The sequence below is a fragment of the Delphinapterus leucas genome, chromosome 16 (assembly GCF_059928025.1).
Source record: "Delphinapterus leucas isolate spDelLeu-1000000601 "Yukka" chromosome 16, BTC_Dleu_Yukka2, whole genome shotgun sequence".
Taxonomy (NCBI): domain Eukaryota; kingdom Metazoa; phylum Chordata; class Mammalia; order Artiodactyla; family Monodontidae; genus Delphinapterus; species Delphinapterus leucas.
Genome location: NC_143144.1, coordinates 38,810,846 through 38,831,814, shown reverse-complemented (window position 1 = coordinate 38,831,814; position 20,969 = coordinate 38,810,846). Strand labels below are relative to the sequence as shown.

Sequence of the window (20,969 nt, the reverse complement as noted above, 5' to 3'; positions counted from 1 at the left end):
AAAAAATGGAACTATCTAAATAAATCTAAAGTAGCTAAATAAATAAATCTTTCCAAAGGAAAAGGCCAAGCCTGGTCTTCAGGTTATTATTTACTTGGTAAATTCATTTTGTATGCAAAACATTTGTATTATCCGCATATCCTTGTCTGTTTAAACAAGACGATTAAACTGCTGTTGGGCCAGATAGCCAAAAGAGCAAGTGAGTTATATGTTTCTTCTCCTCAGGGCATTTTGTTTTGTCTCAAACTTTTATTTGCAGCCATATAGAAATAACCTACTTTTGGTTGTCACATGAAGAAACTTTACACAGAAAAATCTGTATTTGCACATCCGTTTTAGGGTTTTATTTTGCTAAAAAGAATTCACACAGGCCAAAAAAAAAAAAAAAACATGCAAAATATTTTTGTGCACACTTCTAACACACTATATTCCACTTCTGAAATGTTAAAAATTTTAAAAAATATCCCAAAGCAAGAGTACTTGGGTTGAAAAGTTAACATTATAAAAGCTAGATTCCTAACACAAACACTGCAGACATAAGTCACTCAGTTGCAAAAAGTTAATGTTTATAAATGTTAAATAAATGTCAACAATGAGGAGACAAGAACTGTAGATCCAAAGTGTACTCCCCACCATGAACTATTAAAAATTGTGTTTGGTGTTGTAGGACATCCACGATGTTAACTTGAAAGAGACACAACCTTAACCCAACGCTATGCCAAACTTACAAACATCGAGGGAACCATATTCAGAACTACCTCCTTTTCCTGCTACCTTTAAAATGTTTGTTGCCGTTGTTGTTGATTTTGTGTTTTGGTAAATAAAAGAGTCCCTCAGAATCTACACTAGCTCTGAAATGCAGAAAAAATGATTCAATAAATGATTATGATGAAGTTCTCCTTTGAGATTTTACTTTTCTTTTTCATGATCATACACGTTTTAATGGGCACACTTGTGTGTACGTGTGTGTAAAATCTTTTAAACGATATTTTTGGAAACAACTCTAGGGAAATTTTTTCCCTTTCCTTGAGACCAGTCCCTGATAATTTAAAAGCTGTGGGTTTCTTTTTGTTATTTTTGTTTTTTAAGAGAAAACCTGCCTAGAGCCTTTCTGTACAGTCAGCAACCTCCTTGTTCCTGTGTATTTGAACTTTCCAAAAATAAAAGAATGCTTGTTTGCAACTCTTGAAAAATCTCCAGGCACTCCCTGCAGATTTTACCCTGCCTGGTGCTTTATATTGACTTTTTCCCTGCACCAGAAGTAAAGAAGGGTCCTGTGGTAGGAGCACGCTTATGTCCCTCCTGGTGCTCCCTGGGGGATGTTGGTGACTTCACCCTTGGGAAAAAAACCTCGGGCCTTTTGTTAGAGACACATCTAGCTGCTTCCTTCTCCCTCAGGTAGAAAGGCAGTCCCCTGGAAGCCTCAGTTCTCAGAAGAAAAAGTATTCTAATGCATTCTCATAAAACATTTCAAACATGCAAAGAGAAAATCCAAAACAGGAGTGAGGAGAGAGTACCAGTGATTTGGAAGAGAGCCTAAATATTGTGCTCAAGGGAGAAACATCCACTCAAACCACCTGCTTCAAGGCCATGTTCAATGAGCATAATAACAGCGCTTCCTAAAAGGGAAAGAGACTATATACCACTTCCAACCTCAAAAACTAAGCTTCTCTCTTTATCACCAAACAGCTTTAAAATGCTTGCTTAACTCAAACTATCACTAATACTTTAAGGAAGTTTGAAGGCCCAAGTCTATTTCAATAAATGCTTAAATAATTGCTAGATCAACTCAGCTCATACTTTTTCAAAATATTGGCCAAAATGGCAAACGTGTATATATCATATATCATCTTTCCCTTCCAGCAGTCAACACAATTGTATATAATCAGTGTACTGCGTTTAAAGGAAGATACGAGAAGGATGGAGCAGCTCTGAAGTGGGAGGTCCTGCCAGCTCCTGCGTTCTTACTGAGGCTGGCAGAAAGGAAGGTTCCTCTTCCCCACCCAGGGTCTGGGCATGTTCTCAGCCTCTTCTGCCATCCTGTTTCAGACACTGTCTCTCTCTTCTTTTCCACAGGTCACTAAGCCTGTTGGGGGGAGGGGTGCTGAGGAAGACTTCAGCAGTGAGCAGTCATAGTATTGGGAATGAAACACATGCACAAGACTAGACGTTCATGCTAATGAACCTCGTAAAGCCAAACAGAGGCCAAACACAGCCCAGAGTCGTTTTAAAATCTCCTCTCACAAACAGCAAAGCAAAACTGGAAAAACCCAATTCCACCTTCCCACCACAACTCAAAAAGAAGCTAAGCTTTCTGGGGACGTTGGATGTTTCAGACTGAAAGAGGGTAGCTGAAGAGCCCTTCTTTCTTCAGCTGTCTGTGGTGTGAGCCCGACCCTTTCCTGAAGCCCTGTCGATTGCCCAGAGGCTCCCAGAAGACATCCCTCCGATGTCTGGGCTCCCTTGAGAATGTTCAAGCCTGTGCAAGGTCTGAAGTCTGATGCGCAGAGGTAGCTCCATGACGCGAGTAATGGAATAACACTTCCTTTTTTGGTGAGGAAAGCCCAATCCGTCTTAGCTAACAAGCGCTCAGCTATGGCTCTAAAAATACCCTGCAGCGAGGGCTGTTTGGCACTTCATTTTGTTTGCTGGAGGAGCTCTAAAGAACTCCGCAGAATGCTTCAGATTCTCCATAACTGCTCTGAGCTCTGTCCCTGCTCTGGTGACCTCAGGGAAGTGTATCGCGTGGGGAAAGTTACTTTTTCTTTTTCACTTTTGAGTTCTTGGAATTCTGTCCTCAGTGTTTGGAGTACAATTCCAGTCTTGGATTAATTACTAGCTTGGTTCAGGAATCTTCATTTGGCTTCTAGTCTGAACTATGCAAATACACAATCTGTGTGCAGAAGAAAGGACTAAAATTATACTTCAAAAGGGCTCAGTCACTTCCTGTCTTCTCCCTTTTCCCCCCAAAAAGAAACATCAGCCTCCTTGAATCCTTCGTTGCCAGCAGACACCCTGGGCTCCCTACACGTTGATGGCGTGTGCATGCTTCTTGCACAAGGGTTTGTCCTTCTTGGAGTAGAATGGCTGCCCCTCCAGATTCACGTGGCAGACCTGGGACAGAGAACAGATAGGCATGAGACAGCCCATGAGGCAGGGGGACACAAACAAAAGATTTCAGCCACCCCTTTAAGACAAAGTGCTGTCACAGGCAGATGGGAGAATAGGCAACAGCCTGCTTCTCCCTACCACAAGTGCTTGACAGCTAAAGCAGTGTAGATGCGTTGAGCTATCTAAAAGTCAAGACTTCCAAAGAGGAACATGGAATAAACTCAAGTTAAATTAAATTTAATTAATGGAGTACGGAACATATACACAATAAGGTGATCAACTGATGCTATCCAAAATTTATAAGGAACCAATACAAATTCGTAAGTCAATATCCACAGAAGTGATTAACACCTAAAGAAATATAAAATGTCAGAAAAATGATCCTCACTAATAATTAAAGGGAAAAGTAATTAAAACCTCCATGAGATATCACTAGACACCTGTTAATCTAGCAAAATAAATAAAACAAAAAGCCTCAATAGCTTGTCACCTTTAACCTTATATGACTGGAGCCAGAAAATGAAAAAAAAAAGTAATCAGTCAAAAGTCAGCAATGCCAAAAGGGGATCAGGCCTCCTTGTCACTGCTAGGGACACATGAATCAGCGCAGCCTTCTGCAGGGGATGTGGCAACACTGAAGAGAAGCCGTGAAGATGTGCCTGCCCTGTGCCCCGGTAACACCACTCTGGAGAATTTCATCTTGCAGCAACTATTGCACAGAACAGGAAAGCAACATATGCTCAACTACAAACTGAAAAACGACTAATATTTCTCTCAATGGGGAGATGATTAAGTTAATTTTTAAGGTGCATTTTTCCAATGACAGGCCACCACGAAAAAATAAATCAAATATGGCAAAGTGTATGCAGGAAAACACTGACTGGAAAAAAAAAAAGAGGCAAAATTATATATCCCCATGATGACAACATATGAGTGCAGTTTGAAGATGCTGACAAAACAAAAAGAAGGGAGATCAGTAATATTTGTTGAGACTACTGTGGGTCAAGTACGATGCCAGACACTCTGTATACATGGTCTCATTTTTTTTTTTTAATCTTATTCTATTTTTGACTATGTTGGGTCTTTGTTGCTGCATGTGGGCTTTCTCTACTTGCAGTGAGCAGGGGCTACTCTTCGTTGTGGTGCACGGGCTTCTCATTGCGGTGGCTTCTTTTTGTTGCAGAGCACAGGCTCTAGGTGCACGAGCTTCTGTAGTTGTAGCATGTGGGCTCAGAAGTTGTGGCAAGTGGGCTCTATAGCACAGGCTCAGTAGCTGTGGCACACAGGTCCAGTCACCCCGCAGCATGTGGGACCTTCCCGGACCAGGGATCGAACCTGTGTCCCTTGCAATGGCAGGCAGATTCTTAACCACTGCACCGCCAGGGAGGTCCCTACATGGTCTCATTTAATTCCCACAAAAACTTTATGGGATAGGTATGACTGTTCCCCATTTCACAATTGAAAGCTGAGGCTCAAAGAGCCCAAGTGTCTAGCTCAAGTCACAGACCTAGAAAGTTGTAGAACCTGGGCATCCATATTCAGGTCTGCGAGACTCCAGTTCTAAGCTCATTCTCCCCACACCTCATAGCAGAGAGGGGCTACGTTTACTTGAAATTGTTCTGGGTTTACGGACTTGTATCGAGGTAGCTCACTAAGCTTGCTGGACTACCAGTATGAGGTCTGGTCCTGGGTGGGCAATCTGCCAGTTGCCAGTCAGCTGGGAAGTCACATAGGCTGGGACAGGCCCTAGCCTCAGAGAGGGCACTGAAGATCCCTAGTGGGGAGCAGAATTGGGGACCACATCCAGGACATTGACATGAGAGGAAGTGCAGGTGGAATCCCCAGGTAGAGGTAAGCATGAGGATACAGAAATCACCCTTCCGAGATGAGCTTGGGCCACTGAGCATGTGTCCGCTCCAAGAAAGCTGGAAAGAAAAGTGGCATCATGGTGGTCCCAAGTGTGAGACCCTGATGGCCCAGTTGAGGATGTTATACCTGAGATCACACAGGGCTGCCAATGGGCTCTGGAAGCCAATGACCTGAGAAAGTGTCTCAAAACATTCCAGGTAGATGCAGTGATATTGAGTGTAACCAGGCTCCTGTGGTGGCCTCAAGCTGTGGTGACAACTTGGAGACAAGTCTAAGATGGTGGCACCCAAGATCCAACTGGTGAGGATGGGTTTTGGGAGAGACAGAAAGGCAGCTCTGGAATGAGTTGGCAAGGAGCTGCTGGTCAACAGCCAGGGCTCTGGCTAGGAGACCCTGCCTGGTCTGAGACAGTGCTGGATGCTTGTGAAAACTCTGGATGAGTCAGGCTGGAGAGGGTGTTGGGAGACTGAGGACCAAGGAGTGAGGAAAGGCCAGAGCCTCAGAGGTGGCTCACTGATAAGATGAGACTGAGGGAAAGAACTGTCATAGAGAGGTCGTACTCAGTGCCTTGGGCCAGGAGCCTGCAGGTGGGATGCAATGGGGCTCCATGGTGGAGGAGGCCTCCAACCTACCCATCACAGCGGCACAGCAGGGATGGTCCAACCCCCAGGCTCTGTGGTCAAGTGGCAGCAGGGCCTGGCTGGGAAGGAGTGGTGGCCATAGAGTGCTGACGACAGAGTGGAAGGCGATGAAATAGGCCAGCTGCAGAGGCCCCTCGACTGCCCACAAAAGTTACACCACATCACATCCCTTCCTGGTACCCACACCAACTAGATACCAACTAGACTTAAAGGAGAAGAAGGGCCAGTAAGACATGTTTCCCCAACTGAGGTAGGACTCACATCCTTTCCATTAGGACTCAAGTGCCAAAGCCAGACAGGAGGTAAACCCTCACCCTGACCCGCACTGCCCTTCTCAGCCTTCATTTTATGTGCTTGGGACTTTAGAGATGTTGTCTTGTTCTGTTCATTAATTGCTCATACATGTCAGCTTTGTTTTCCTTTCAAGATTCTAAATTCCTTGAAGGTAGAGACTTGTTCTGGGAGACTTTTGTATTCCCAAAACTCAACTGAATTAGTCTGAAGTATGTGCTCCCCTGAGATCTAACTGATGGGAAAACAGCATGTCAGCCGCAAGAGCTAGTCCTGATCTTCCTTTCTTACTAGTTTTTTTTTTTTTTTAAGTTACAGGAAAATATATGCTCATTAAAAGTGATTTGGAAATACAACGTGATGGAAAAAGGACCAAAGAAAACAAAACCCTGAAAGTTTTCCAATCAAAATATTGCTTTCCAAAAATTAAACCATATTCCACTTTGATATAGCTTCATGGGGCAGTGAGTACTACGCAGGGCTAGTTTGGGGGAAGGTGTAACGATTCTCTGTGCTGATTCTCCAGAGGACGGGATCTGACTGGTTTCTTCGGGCAGACCCTCTGGGCAGTGCTGTGGGTCTTTCACACCTGACTGGAACTTATCTGTAATCTCAGCCTGAACAACCCCAGGCTTTACCGCTTCTTCTTGTCTCTCTCTGGGACTTGTGCCATCATGACTCAGCCAAACACGGCAAGCTTGAGGGAGCAGACCCATGCTCACCTTTGCATGATTCCCTCTCCATGTGACACAGACCTCTCATCAGCCTGCCTTTGGAGAACAGGCCTTCTATGCCTCTGTCTTCCCTGGACCTCCTCCAAGTCTCTTAGATCTTTCTAGAAGCTGGGTAACCAGATTTGCAGGCAGCATCTTAGGATCAGACAAGCCATGGCTTGAAGGTAAGGGTCAGAAAGCCCTGTACGGTGCCTCGCTGAGCTGTGGCTCTTCAGGGGACAACCCCAAAGCCGGTATATTTATATTGTTGTCCCTTTTTGGAGGGGAGGTCCTGATATAGCTTAAGGACCCTAAAAGGCAATTAGAGAATCTGTTCAAAGGGCTGGAAAAAGTGTTATGGATTGAACTGTGCCGCCCTAAATTCACATGTTAAAGTCCCAACCCCGAGTACCTCCAGCCTATCCAGCACAGGGACATAGCAGTGACCTCATTTGGAAATAGGGTCTTTGCAGACTAAATTAAAACTGAGGTTAAGATGATGTCATATGGAGTACGGTGGGCCCTTAATCCAATATGACTAGTGTCCTTATAAGAAGGGAAGAGACACAGAGACAGACACCTGCACAGAGGAGAGTGTCATGTGAAGACACAGACACACAGAGGGAAGGCAGCCTTGTGACAATGGAGGCAGAGATCGCAGTTATGCAGCTACAATTCAAGAAACACCAAGCATGGCTGGCAACCACCAGCAGCTAGGAGAGAGAGCAGGTCCCTGCTGACATCTTGAATTTGGACTTCTAGCCCCCAGAACTGTGACAGAGTAAGCGTCTGTTGTTTAAGCTATTCAATTGTGGTACTTTGTCACGGCAGCCCTAGCAAACTAATATATGGAGTGAATACAATGCACCCCACAGATGGGAGGGGATATAGAAATGAAGTATAAAAGCTGAAGTGAATTGCAGTAAACATTATGACTATGGTTGTCCTATGTCATAAGTCTATAATAATTGTTCAAGTTTAAACTATGTACACCTTTCACACATTCCCAAAATTTACCTTGAGCAACTCTGGTAAAAAAAAAAAAAAAAGCAGTAGTAGTACATTGATTTTCCCAAATAAAGTTTAGTCAATTATAGACTCACATTACGGGGCTTTATCAGGGACGACTGTTTTCTAATTCTAATGCAGACTCTAAATGTCGGCAGGCTCATTGCCCTGTCCCTTCCCCAACCCAAAGCCCTTGGAAGGAAAACGTCAATCTCACGGTAAAAATGACCTGGCTGTTCAGCAGAAATAAACTGCACATGGTTAATACTTAATCTAGGGCTTATCTCCTGGCAACTATATATTGAGAACAGGACCATTTAGGAAAATGCAATGAAACTCAGCCCTGATTTCTAAAGGTTCAGTCAAAAGAAAACTTATCTCAGCTTTTCATAGGATTAGTCAATAAGCTCCAATCTAGTGTTCATGGTGAAAATTTAGGGGAAAACCGTTGAATCATGTCATCGTATCTTAAATGACCTATAACCATGGGAAGCCACCTGCCCCTATTAAATCCCAACATCATTCACTCTTCCCACCTAGTGAGAGCATCACTGCTGAGGAAAGCTGCTAGTTTGCCAGATCCTAAGACACTCTTCTGTCCTTAATGAAGTGGAGAGTAACAAAGCCATATTGGTTAATAAATCATTATTAGTAATAAAACTTTGCTCAGCTGTGACATATCAAGGCATCATGGTATTTGCCGGCTTTTAAAAATGACAGTATATTAGAATGCCAGGGTTGAAAGGGATGTAAAGGGTTGGTCATCTGGCCCCACTTGGTCCCTCCTGCCTCTTCTCAGAAAGTCAGAACCCCAAGCAAAAAACATACTGCGCAAATGAAGCAGGTGTCGTGCCAAGTATGCCCCAGGGCTTCGATAAACTTGTCACCGGCCTCCACGGGGAAATCGCAACCGTGACACTTGGTGCTGAACAGGTTGATGTAGTCTGAAATGAAAGGCAGAGTAAGGACCAGGCATCCAGGCAGGCTGGGAGGAGTGTCCCAGCCACATCGACCCAATGTCAGAACAACCCCCCAAATCACTGGGCTGGGGGCAGTGGATGAAACCTAATTGGTTACTTGTCATCTTGCAGACAAAATACTCAGTTACATGATTGGTTTTTTCCTTTTCCAATAATTTGCACTGGTGTGGTGCAGATTCAGGCTTAGTCACCACCCTGTGCTGGTTTGATCTGCAAACACTTTCTGGAACTGTCATTAACTTTCTGCAGGGTGATTTTCTCCTCTGCTCTGTCACCTCTTATGGTCCAAACAGACCAATCCCAAGAAAGAAAAAGCATCCTATTTCCCAGCAGCTCTGCTTATTTTGGAAAAGTGAGAGCCTTTAACATTTCTTAGAGTTGTAGCATGTTCTTTGCTTGGTCATTCTTCTGTCATTGGGCATCTGTGTTGATAATAAATTTTTACTACTAGAAACAATACCTGAACTATTTTGTTGGGACATGTTCCCCTCCCCCAGCCAAAGAGATAATAATACCAAATATTATTTACATAATGCTTTACAGTTTACCAAGCATCCTCACGTAGATTGTATTATTTGCTAGTATCTCAATATCAAGGTCTATGTATTGTTTTCTTTTTTTTCTTTTTTTTGTGGTACACGGGCCTCTCACTGTTGTGGCCTCTCCTGTCGCAGAGCACAGGCTCCGGACGCGCAGGCTCAGCGGCCATGGCTCACGGGCCTAGTCGCTCCGCGGCATGTGGATCTTCCCAGACAGGGGCACGAACCCATGGCCCCTGCATCGGCAGGTGGACTCTCAACCACTGCGCCACCAGGGAAGCCCTATGTATTAGTTTTCTTTGTACTCCCAGCACAGTGCCTGGCACACAGGTCAGTACCCAACACATATGTCAAATGAATGAGTGAATGGATGAATCACTGAATCAATAAATTAATGAATAAACTTAGTCTTGGCGAAATTGTTTTTGTCCTGTTTTGCAGATGAGGCTGGAAGAGGTGAAGGGCCTAGCCAGAGACACACAGGTGAGACAGCGGGCCAGGCCTGTGCTTCTCAGCCCCAGTTGTCTGGGCCTGGTAGTGGGCAGCACTCCCACTGCACTCACTGTAGAACTCTCCCAGATTCTTCTAGAAGAATCTTGATGCCTTTTACAAAGGCTTCATTCTCCTAGAAGTGTACTTGTCTCTCCACAGCTCTGCCACAGTTGGCTTTTTCTTACAGAGGTTTTCTGCTCAGATCTCCTTGTGGACGGTATGCCTAGTCACTGTCTCAGACCACCTGCTGAGAGTCAACATGAAGTGGGGGCTATGAACTATGAATTTGGTATCACAGGTGTGACCCTAGTACATTTTTTAAAAGTAATTAATTTATTTACTGGCCGCACCCCACGGCCTGTGGGATCTTAGCTCCCCAACCAGGGATTGAAGCCACGCCCCCTGCATTGGAAGTGCAGAGTCTTAACCACTGGACTGCCAGGGATGTCCCCTAATACATTTTTTTAAAAAGCTGGTATTTTCCTCATTTATTCTACAAAAGGGGAATGTAATTGGTATTAAATAAAGTTTGTGCATGGGCCTTTCCCACCAGGAAAATAATCTAGTTTCTCATTTATGTATTCCTTCCTTTATTTCTCCTATTAGGTCTTTATAATTTTCTTTGGGACTGGAGGGAGAGGGGAAAAGGGGAGTTGTTTAATTGGTACAGAGCTTCATATTTGCAAGATGAAAAAATTCTGGAGATCTGTTTCAGATCAATCAACAGTGTGAATATACTTAACACTACTGTACTGTACACTTAAAAATGGTTAGGATGGGGCTTCCCTGGTGGCGCAGTGGTTGAGAGTCCGCCTGCCGATGCAGGGGACACAGGTTCGTGCCCCGGTCCGGGAAGATCCCACATGCCGCAGAGCGGCTGGGCCCGTGAGCCACGGCCGCTGAGCCTGCGCGTCTGGAGCCTGTGCTCCACAACGGGAGAGGCCACAACAGTGAGAGGCCCGCGTACCGCAAAAAAAAAAAAAAAAATGGTTAGGATGGATACATGTATATGTATGGCTGAGTCCCTTTGCTGTGCACCAGAAACTATCACAACATTGTTAATTGGTGATACTCCAATATAAACTAAAAAGTGAAAAGCCAAAAAAAAAAAACCGTTAGGATGGTAAATTTTATATGTGTATTTTTTCCCCCACGATAATTAAAAAAAAAAAAAAGACAAGGTCAGAACCAAACACAGTGTCCCATGGTACAGGGACAGGGGCTGACTCTAATATTTTATCTCTAGGGCAGGTTAACCAACAGGCTTGACTTTACCTCACTATTGGATCATCTAGCTCTCCTTTCTTTACTTTGCTTGTAAGAATATCACCCTTATCACATTCAACAAGCATATTAAATTTCTAATGCTCTTTCCAAAATAAAAATTAAATTGTGTTATTTCTTTACTTAAAACATCACAGTGACTCCCATCGCTTAAGGAAGTAGTTTCAAACTGTGCTCCTTGGAGAGCTGAGGGTCTCCCGGAGCCATTACAGAGCTGTGCACCCATTATCTCAGTTAATCCTCACAACAGCCTCTGAGAGTTAAGTGAAGAAGGAGAGACTCAGAAAGGGCAAGCATCCTGTCCATGGTCACACAGCCTGGAAGAGGCCCCTGTGGGCCTTCGGACAGGGTCTCTCAGGGTGCCTAAGGCTGAGGCTAAACCTGCTTCCTTGCTGTCTTTTCTTAACAGTAGACCATCCCTCTCCTGGGTCTTCTTAATCAAAACATCATTTTTGAAAATCTTTTTTGGGGGGGTGCTAGGGAGAGGAGCACTGGTAATGGTGTTAATCTATCATTCTTTCACAAGCCTCACGCATAAATTGTGGCTTATCACACATTATGAAAGTTATAATGCTTTTAGTCGACTAACAATAGCAATTTGTATTGGTACCACAGCACTTTTATTAATTACCAATCATCACCATTTCCTCCTAAGAAGGGAAAAGACAGGTGTTATCTTCTCCCTTTTACCGATATGAACTCTGAGGCCAGAATGACTGAGTGACTTATTTAAAGTCATTCAGTGAGCCTCAGAGCTGGAAAGAGAATTCACCAGTACCTCAGAACCCAAGAAGTTTCTTCTATAATTTATTGTCAGGGGGAAAAATTTTTTAATTTTGTTTTCCTTTTCCCCTTGAAGAACTGGAATGTTTTCTCCTTTCTGGTTTTAAAGTAAACTAACTTACTGTGTTTCTCTTTTTGCTCTCACATTTGCTACCCAGTCAGTGCAGCTCTGTTATTCTTCATAATCAGCATGTTTCCTTTTCCCTCTTCTTCTTGGTGCTGCTTTGCTAGTTCTATTGTCTTAACTTTCATGTTTTTGTCGCCTTTGTTGGAACCTGCCTCAAATCCTTATCTGAAAGAGGCAGGCTATGAATAAATGAGTGTGTGAATGTGTGAGTGACTGAATGGTTAGTTAGCCAGGATGCCCAACTCTAACAGATGGCTTTATCTTCAGAATTTACCGTAATTGACTCCAAGTTATAACATATAGCGTATGGGGAGAACAGAGAAACTCCGAATTCAGACAGGGAGTTGGCTGGACGCTGAAGGAACATCAAAGTCTGGTAAACATCACAGGAGCTGGGAGGGGACCTGCATGTACTTGACTAGTTCCGAAGTTTCTTTGGTTTAATCCTCACCACAACTCTGGGAGGCAGGTGTTGATCTCCCCCTCTTACAGATGGGGAGAGTGAGGCTCAGAGAAGTTTAGTAACTCAATCAGGGTTACAAAGCCAGCCTGAAACAGGAGCCTGGAACAGAACCTAGGACAAAGGCCGGCGCCAAAGCTTTTTCAGACTAGACCTTGTGGTCTTCAGATCAAAATCATCTGAAAGGTTTCCTAAGCGGTCACAAGATGCCGACTTGTGGTCCACATATTTGGTGCAGGGAAAACAGCACAGATTGAACGTGTGTGAAAGGGAACTCCTACCCCTTTCTCCCAGACTGTGGGGCCTCCCCACAGCACAGAGGTCCTACCTTTCTCACAGTAGGGCTCCCCATCTTCCATGTGGAAGAGGCTGTTCCCGAAGGGCTTCTTGCAGGCTGCACAGACAAAGCAGGTGGTGTGCCACGTCTGTCTCAAGGCATGCATCACTTCCTGGGGAAAAGAGCCTCAGCTCAGGACAGAAAGGTCCAGGAGGGAGAAGAAGGCAGGCTTAACTTCCACACCAGCCCCGGTCACTGCCGGAGCATCCCATCAGGGAGCAGGGCAGGAGAGCCCAAGAAGCGGGCCTTGGACACACCGCAGAAGGCTAGGGGCGGCAGAGGAGAGGCTCCTACTCGTGCAGCACTTGCTGGGTGCCAGGTTCTGTGTGTGCTTCCATAAGCTGTGATGCTTCACCCTCCCACCCAACCTGGGAGGGAAGTACTATGTGTTATCGCCATTTTACCAAAGGGGCATTGAGGGTCAAAGCCACATGCAGGTGCACGGTGAGGTCAGGCTATGAAGCAGTAACTTGCTTTGCAGAAGCTCTGCCACCACTGCAAGCTGTGTGGCCAGGGATGTGGCCCACGGATCTCTTGCTTCAAGTTCATTTACTCCCTAGTTCATTGGTGGCAAACCAACTCCCTTCTAGGACAGAAATGGAGTTGTTCTTGCTCTGTTAGCACAGCAACTTCTTGGCTTCCAAATAGGACCCCACAACCTTGCGGAGGAGGAGAGATTGGTTGGAAAAGAGACAAGGGTCAGAGGAGAGGAATGCAGCCCACTTACCCCCATGATTTTGGTGTTGCACTTGGCACAGACCGGGGCAAAGAACTGCTCATAACACCGCTCACAGTAAACGTTGTTCTGCTCCTCCACAAAGCACACGTCTGCCAGGGAGGTCTTGCAGTAGGCACAGTTGAACTCTTCTGGGTGCCAGGAGCGGCCCATGGCTACCAGAAAGGGGCCCCTGGGGAAGCAGAGAATAGTACCTCCTCTAAGGCAGCCCCCAAAGCTTAAGACCAGATATTTCAAAACGCTCAACAATATTCACACTTTGACCCTATAACGCTATAACTTCTGTGACTGTTCTAGTGAAATAACAGGAAATTCAGATAAAGCTCCATGCAAAAAGATGTTGTTTCATCACTTGCAACAAACAGAGATGGGGAAGCGACTCGAACATCCACTAGCAGGGGACTGGGTAAGTATGTTATGGAATATCCATTAGGTTGACTACTGATAATTGTAGTAAGAAGAGCAATGATGACGGTGCTAATGGCTAGCATTTATTAAGTGCTTACTCTGTGCCAGGTACCATTCAAGAAGAAATTTGCATTATTTAACGTGTTTAATTCTCACGACAACCCTATGAGGCAGGTACTATTATGATACGCATTTTCAGATAAGGAAACTGAGGTACAGGGATGTTAAGTAAGTTGTTCAAGGCTCTAGGGCTGGTATGGTAGACCTGGGACACAAACCTGGCTCCAGGTTAGTAGTCAGACAGTGGGACTGAAGAAACGCTTCATGTTTTAATTTTTACTTTTCTGAATTTTCTAATTCTTCTCTAATGAGTATATTTTTTCTAATGATACTTTATTTTTAAATAAAAGTGTATTTTTCATATACACAAGCCCACCCCACACACACATATGCACATACTATAAACATACTATATTCAAACAAGTACCACCCATGATCCTTGGCCTCTAAGCATGAAATGACTTGTTTTCCTTTTAGTGTGGCAGATGCCCACCAAAGACCTGAGCAGCACGGGCTTGTCTGTGGACAGACCCAGGAGCACCTCGAAAGGAAGGAAAGCTGGGTCAAAACTAGCACTGTCAGCCAGCTTGCAACAGGCCCAATAAATCTACCATCCAGACCTGCAATTCCCAGAACCCAGCCTTAGCCCGAGGGGGCGGTGCTGGCACAGGCACCATGCTGGGAGCTTCACCCACTCACCTCGTGGAATCCTCCCAACTCCCCAGGGAAGTGGGTATCACGCAGGTATGGAAGCTAAAGCTCAGAGAGGGTCAGACCAGATGGCAAGCCAGAGGGACCTGAGGCTGTCCTGCATGCGGCCTTCTCCCTACATCTGCCCTCCCGTCCCCCTCTCGTCCCAGTACCCTAGCACAGCGGCACAGCTGGCCCTTACCGGATGATGCTGTTGCAGTGGCCACAGAGCGGAGTCCTGCTGCTGGCTGGGAAGCGCTCCGCCCTCTGCACGGTACCCCTGGCAAGGGGGGACACCTGCGGAGCCGGTGGTGCGTTGTAGGCAGGGGCCCCTCGGGGCAGGCCTTGCTTGCTGACAGTGGTGGTGCTCTTGCCAGGGGCAAACTTCTGAGAGAAGCTGTCGTCTGTCACCCATGGGGGACGGCTGGCAGACTCCACAGGGCCCCCGCTGTAGGGTGCAGGATTATAGCTTGGGGCTGGGGAGGGGGTATAGGCTGGTGCTGGGGAGGGGGAGTAGGCGGGGGCAGGGGAAGGGGTGTAGGCGGGGGCAGGGGAGGAGGTGTAGGGGGCTGGACTGTAATTGGCCCCTGGGGATGGGCTGTAGGTAGATGCAGGCACTGCAAGCCAAAAATACCCAAAGAAAAATGTGTCAGGAATTCATTTCTCCGAGCTTCCCCCGCCCCCAGCCAGAGAACTGGAAAAGACAACTTTAATATGAGAGCAGCACAATGCCAGTTTTTACAGGAGACGCGTCCCTGAACTTCTTGATGGCCTCGATTTGAAGTTGCAGCAGGGAGCCAAGGGAGATAAACAGCCGTCGGAGCAGAGCCCTCGGGAGCTTGGACAGGGCTGGGAAGGGACAGGGCTATAAATACCTGCAGCTGTGCGGGGTGCGGCTCTGCCAGGCCTTGGCTGCCAGAGGCCTGCAGGAGACAGGGACGGGGGCAGGGGTGGCCGGGCCCGGCTCATATCTGGATCCCCTGGGCCAGGAAGAGGGTGGGAGTGGGTCAGCTTGGCCTTGACTGGAAGATGCCTTTGTTTGCACTCTGACCAGTGATTTGACATCTGAAATGCCTCAATCACAAGCGTTTGCTGAACTGGACCAAGTCCAGCCTTTGGGACAAAGCAGATGACGGGACAGTTAGGTTTTCAGGTTCAGGTTTCAGGTTTAGCTACAATCGTTTTCTTGAAAAACAGCTTGGCTTGATTTGTACTGGGGGGAAATTCCATTTTGGTTTCATTTGGGTGGTGGGTCTTGAAGGCAGTATTCGGAGGGAAGCTGGGCAGAGATGCTGGGGTGACACAGCCTAGGTGTAGCTGCTCCCTCAGCCTGTGGCTGCCTCTGGGGGACACATGCTCCCCCTCATCACCTTGGTGGAAACTGATTTAGGGCGGCAACACAAAGGAGCATAGCAGCTGCTTACCCAAAGCCCTCCGAGGCCTGGGCCCTCAAAATCCAGGTTTCTAAGTTTTGCTGCCTCCCACTGTAAAGCCAGCCGGGGCAGACCCAGCTGTGTCCAGCACACATGGTCTCACCAGCTTCCCCTCCTAGGGAGGGAGGTTCCAGAAGCCTCACCTCAGCTTACAGTCTGTTCCTCTGGAAAGAGGCCTCATTCCCCCTACCCCAGGAAGTGTGTCGGGGCAGCCTCCCTCCCCATTCCTGAGTCTGGCCTGGTGAATGGACTGTGCTGATAGATGCTGAGGCAGCCCCCATCAGGCTCCAGCCTGGAAAGGAAGGACATTCTCAGGGCTAAAGTTCCCGGCCTGGCCTTTGGTCTCTCCCCACCTGGTTCCCCTAGATTACCTTAGGTGGCCTGTAGCCTGCTGCTCCAACCCCATACCTTCTACTCCCATATGATTGGCCCTTCAGAGGTGGGTGACATGGAAACCCCCGTGCTGGGAACGGATAGGGACCCGGCCTGTGTTATTGAAAACAGAAGGGGTAAAACCCTCCCCAGCCCTGCCCTAGAGCCATCCTGGGAGTGACGCTGGCTTCCAAAGGTAAAACTTTCTCCATAAGGAAATCTTCTTCCCACTTACTAAGAGGGTAGGCTAGGCACATAACAGGTCATCTGGATTAATCCCTTTTACAGTTGAGGTCACTGAGGCTCAGACAGAGCTAGTAAGTGGCAGAGTGAATCTCCAAAATCATTCTTTCTATCACCCCAAGCTGCCTCTGTAAAAAACATGAGTCCAAGTTCCAGAAGATTTGGGTGCACCACATTATGGAGGAGTACCTATCAACCTGGAGGAGGCTGCATGGTCTGGCATGTAGCACAGCCATCAAGAACCCTGGGTTCAGGTCCCAGCTCTACAACATCCTGGCTGTGTGTCCTTGGGCAAGTTCCTTAACGTCTCTAGGCCCAAATTTCCTCGTCTAAAAATGGCTATAATAATTCTTAGTACCTCACAGGGTTGTTATAAGGATGATGGGAGATAAGAACTATAAAGGTTTAGCCTTGTACCTGGCACTGTGTATGTGTCATTAAATGTTAGTGAAGACGGTGAGGAGAGTGACTCCTGGGTCTCATGGTCCAGATGAACTGTCAGCTCATCTCACAGCTTGATGGTCACCTGAGAGAAACCAGCCCAGGGAGACTGTGGGATGTAGGCGGTGGGAGATGTGGCACCCCTGAAGTCAGTAACCTGGGACTGAGTCTAGTCATCAGTGGTGGTAGGTGTGACATCCCTGTCTGCCTCACAGGGTGGGGACCTACTGGAGTGACATGTTGCATGCACTAGTAAACCTGTGAAGCCCATATTTGAGGTGTTGTCGCCCTCCCTAACAAGCTTGCATAGCTCCCAAGTGCCTGGAACAGAGGGTCTCAAAATGCTAGAGCAGCTTCAGCCCTCTCTGAATAATGGGGTTCTGTGCAAGATCTTATTTCCTTTTTTTTTTTGTAAAGTGTGTGTGTGGGGAATCTCTGCTAAAAGGGATTAAGAATGAAAGCCCTAATCCTGTGTTATCCAATACATAGCCCTATGTGGCCATTAAGCACTTGAAATGCGGCTAGTCCAAACTGAAACATGCTATAAATATAAAATACACACCAATTCTTAAAGACTTAGTACAAGAAAAGAAAGTAAAATATCTCACTAATAATCTTATATTGATTGTTCATTGAAATGATATTTTGAATATACTGAGTTAAATAAAATATATTAAAATTAATTTCACCTGCTTCCTTTTAACAAGTGTGGCTACTAGGAAATGTATTGTTATTGGACGGCGCTGTCCTAATCAGAACAACGGTTACCGGGTACTGACCGCTTCCACATGCCAGGGCCCTTACGTGCACTATTTCACGTAATACTCGCTGCAATCCAATGAGGCAGATAGTACTTTCAAGTCCATTTTATAGAAGAGGAGTTGAGGCTTGGAGAATTTAAGAAACGCCGAGCTGAAACTGGCACTCAGGCAGCGGGTCTCAACTCCAGATTCCCTGCTTAACCACTCCCTAGGCGGCAAAACAAGGTTTAGCACGCCCCTTCCAAATCGGGCCCTTGCCCACTTCCAGCTTCCCTCCAGCAACACTAACCCTATTCCCTTTGCCTGGAAGCCATTCTCTTCCCTCCTCGGAAGGCCTTCCAGACTCCATGATCCACCCCCCTTTTCTAAATCCCCACCACACGAAGGTCTCAGCATGTCAGAGGCACCTGGCATCTGGGCCCCGGGTGGGCTGCCTCCTTGCCCAAGACTACACCCTCCCAGAGCTAGGGCCCTTCCCTTCTTCGAGGCACAGGCCGGCAGCTTCCCTCAGCCATCAGGTCCCCGGTGAGGAGCAGCTGCTTCCCAGTTCCCTTCCCTCTGCGCCCTTCAGCCTGGCTGGCCCCACCATCCCCGACGTGCCAGGAGAGAGACTTGATATCCCATCTGCGAGCCCTGGGCTGTTGCTATTTCTGCTTGACGGAATAAAGCCCGTCCAAATTAGAAGGTGATATTTCATCTCTAATTGGCAAGTTCAAAAGCCCCTATCGCACTCGTTAGCTCGGGAATGGTGTAATTAAACAAGGTGATTTCTGACTCACTCCAGGTCGGGCCCGGCTCCTGCGAGCGCACAGCCCCCGCGGGGGTGCGAGTCGGGGTGGAAGTGGGGGGCCCCCTGCCCACGGCCCTCTCCCGGGCCCCAGGTGCTCCGGGGAGCGGCCACCCAGCCTCGGTGCAGGCGATAAGATCTGGGCTGCGAACTCCACTCTGGACCCGGAGGAGCCCTCGCGGGGAGCTGCAGCTCGGACGGCACGCGGGCTCCCCGCTCTCCCCGGGCCCGGGGTCGGCGGTGGAGAGGAGGGGAGGGTCCCGGGTCCACGATCCTCGTTTCTCCCCACACCACCTGCCAGCCTCCCTGGGACCCCACCCTCAGGAGAGGGGGCAGAGGCAGGCCTGCTCAGGCGCGCGCCGCCCGGCGGCCTCCTTCCCTCCGGGCAGGAATGAGTTAACGTCTGCAAGGCCTGGGAACTCAGCAGAGGCCGGCAGCTCCAGGGCTCCAGCACGTCTCGCCCCGCCCCGGGCTCCAGTGCCGGAAGGAGGAGGAGACAGACGCCAGTCGGGGGCCCGGCGGTGCGCGCCCCCGGAGCCGTGCCGCCCCCTGGCGGGCCTGCAGAGAAGAGCCGGCGGCCGGGGCGGGCGAGCCGAAACCCAGGGCCCGCCCCGGAAGATGCCCAGAAGGACCTGCCTGGGACCGGAGCCCGCACCCGGGCGGAAATACTCTCCCTGCGCCCCCTCCATTCGCCGCTGCTCCTCCCAACTCCTTATCACCCTCCCTCCTGTGCCCCCCATCTCCGCAGAGCAGCTGCTTCCTCTACCTCCATAGGAGATTTTTCACCACAGCAGCCCGCTGCAAATTGCTTCCTAATCCTGTGGACTTTTAACCTCAGAACTTTGTGTTCTTGCTTCTGAAGAGACAGAGAAGGGCACCTCCTGTGTGCCAAGCACTGTGCTGGGTGCTTCATTTCATCCCCAGAGCACCAGGTATACATAATATGCCTATTTTTTAAACGAGGAAGTACAGGCCTGGGAGATGAAGTACTTTGCCTTAGATAGCAGAGCGGAGCCTGGCACCGGAGTCTGATGCTAAAGCCACGTCTACACACTCAGCACTAATGTCAGAGTATACTTATAGAACAGAGGGCTGGTTGTGGCTCCTCTGCCCTACACATCAAGTCAACTCCCCCAAGCAAGGTGCTTCCTGCCTCAGTCCCTGTCTTATCTTCCCTTAAGTTCACTGAGCAGGGGCATGCAGGGGAAGGAGGGGTCTAAGCCAGCCTGAGAACCGCCCTGGAGCTCTGGGGAGAGGCCCAACTTTGCCTAGGAAAAGGGAAGACAGAGGCTGAGCCCTCGTCCCCGCAGTGATGAGAATGGGGACCAGAGCGATGGAACAGCCAGCCAGTGAGGCCAGCCACCTGGAGACCCTGTGTGGGCCACTCTCCCACCTGTCACATGTGCTCTCCATGCCTCTAGTTAGCCTGTCCCAGCTGAAGAAACCAAAGACCAGCTAGGTGAGCAGTTTGCCCAGCATCACATTATGCCATAGGTCTGTTCAAAGCCCGTGGCACTTTTGTTACAGCTGCCTATCCTCTGCCTTGAGCCAGATCGACTCCTGGAGGAACAAGCCCCTCCCCTCTAAACCCTCTCTTCCTCACCTGGAGCCTGGAAATCCCCAGGCAGGAATGTCCTCTTCCCAAGAGCTGGGAGGCCCCATCCCTGCCTGGCACTGGCCACCTGTCTCCCCAGCACCAGAGGCAGCTTCCATAGGATTCTGGCCCACAACTGGAGGAAGGAAGGCTGAAACCTCATTAGCAGCGCCTCTATAACCACCATCCTTCAGGGGGACGTGGCTTTGGAGCTGAGCCCTGGAGCCCACGCCCAGCCTAGACAGCCTCCCTTCCCACTCTGCCTCTCACCTGGCTGGTAGACAGAAGGCCGGATACTGGCAGTGGTGACAACCCGGGGCTTGGGTGCAGGGGCAGCTGGGGCCTCGCTGTATGTATGGGCGGCAGGTGCTGGAGAGGTGGCCACAGCGGGACTGTAGGCAGAGGCCTGGGGCCTGGAACCAAGGGGGTAAGAGTTAACAGCCAGAAGGACAGCCCCACCCGGGCCCTGGGGCCTGGAGCCACAGCAGGCTGGCTCCCAGATCTTTAAGGAGCCTCTCAGGAAGAAACCTGACAAAGATGTCCCTGGGGAGCTGCCAGAGGCTGAGAAGGAAAGACCATGGAGGTCTCAGGGGGAGGAAGCTGCTCCTTGGGTGCTGAGTCTTGGTGAGTCTGGTTAGAGTAGCAGAGACACCTTGAGAAATACAGCCCATTGCTGGTGCCACTGCCTTAGGAGAGAGGGAGTAAAGGCACCAGCCAGATAGGAGCAGTGAAAACCCTTCAACCCCTGGGTAGAGACTGTGGAATGGGGGCTGGGGCAGGGAAGGGGGCAGAGGAAGGAGAGAGGGGAG

General features: G+C 48.4%; 1 protein-coding gene across 3 annotated transcripts in view; it reads right to left on the bottom strand.

Annotated features, from left to right (window-relative positions):
• Nucleotides 1-329: 329 nt before the first annotated feature.
• The window catches only part of LDB3 (LIM domain binding 3), a 58,396-nt gene continuing 37,756 nt past the window's right edge, over nt 330-20,969 (bottom strand). For all 3 annotated transcript variants that reach the window (XM_089897795.1, XM_022562444.2, XM_030759295.2), the window contains 6 exons: nt 20,431-20,573; nt 14,732-15,146; nt 13,363-13,543; nt 12,627-12,747; nt 8,462-8,577; nt 330-3,114 (listed from right to left, as the gene is read on the bottom strand). In XM_089897795.1, the coding sequence (XP_089753921.1) occupies nt 3,025-3,114; nt 8,462-8,577; nt 12,627-12,747; nt 13,363-13,543; nt 14,732-15,146; nt 20,431-20,573 (1,066 nt within the window). In that variant the 3' untranslated portion in view covers nt 330-3,024. The remainder of the gene's footprint in view (nt 3,115-8,461; nt 8,578-12,626; nt 12,748-13,362; nt 13,544-14,731; nt 15,147-20,430; nt 20,574-20,969) is intronic.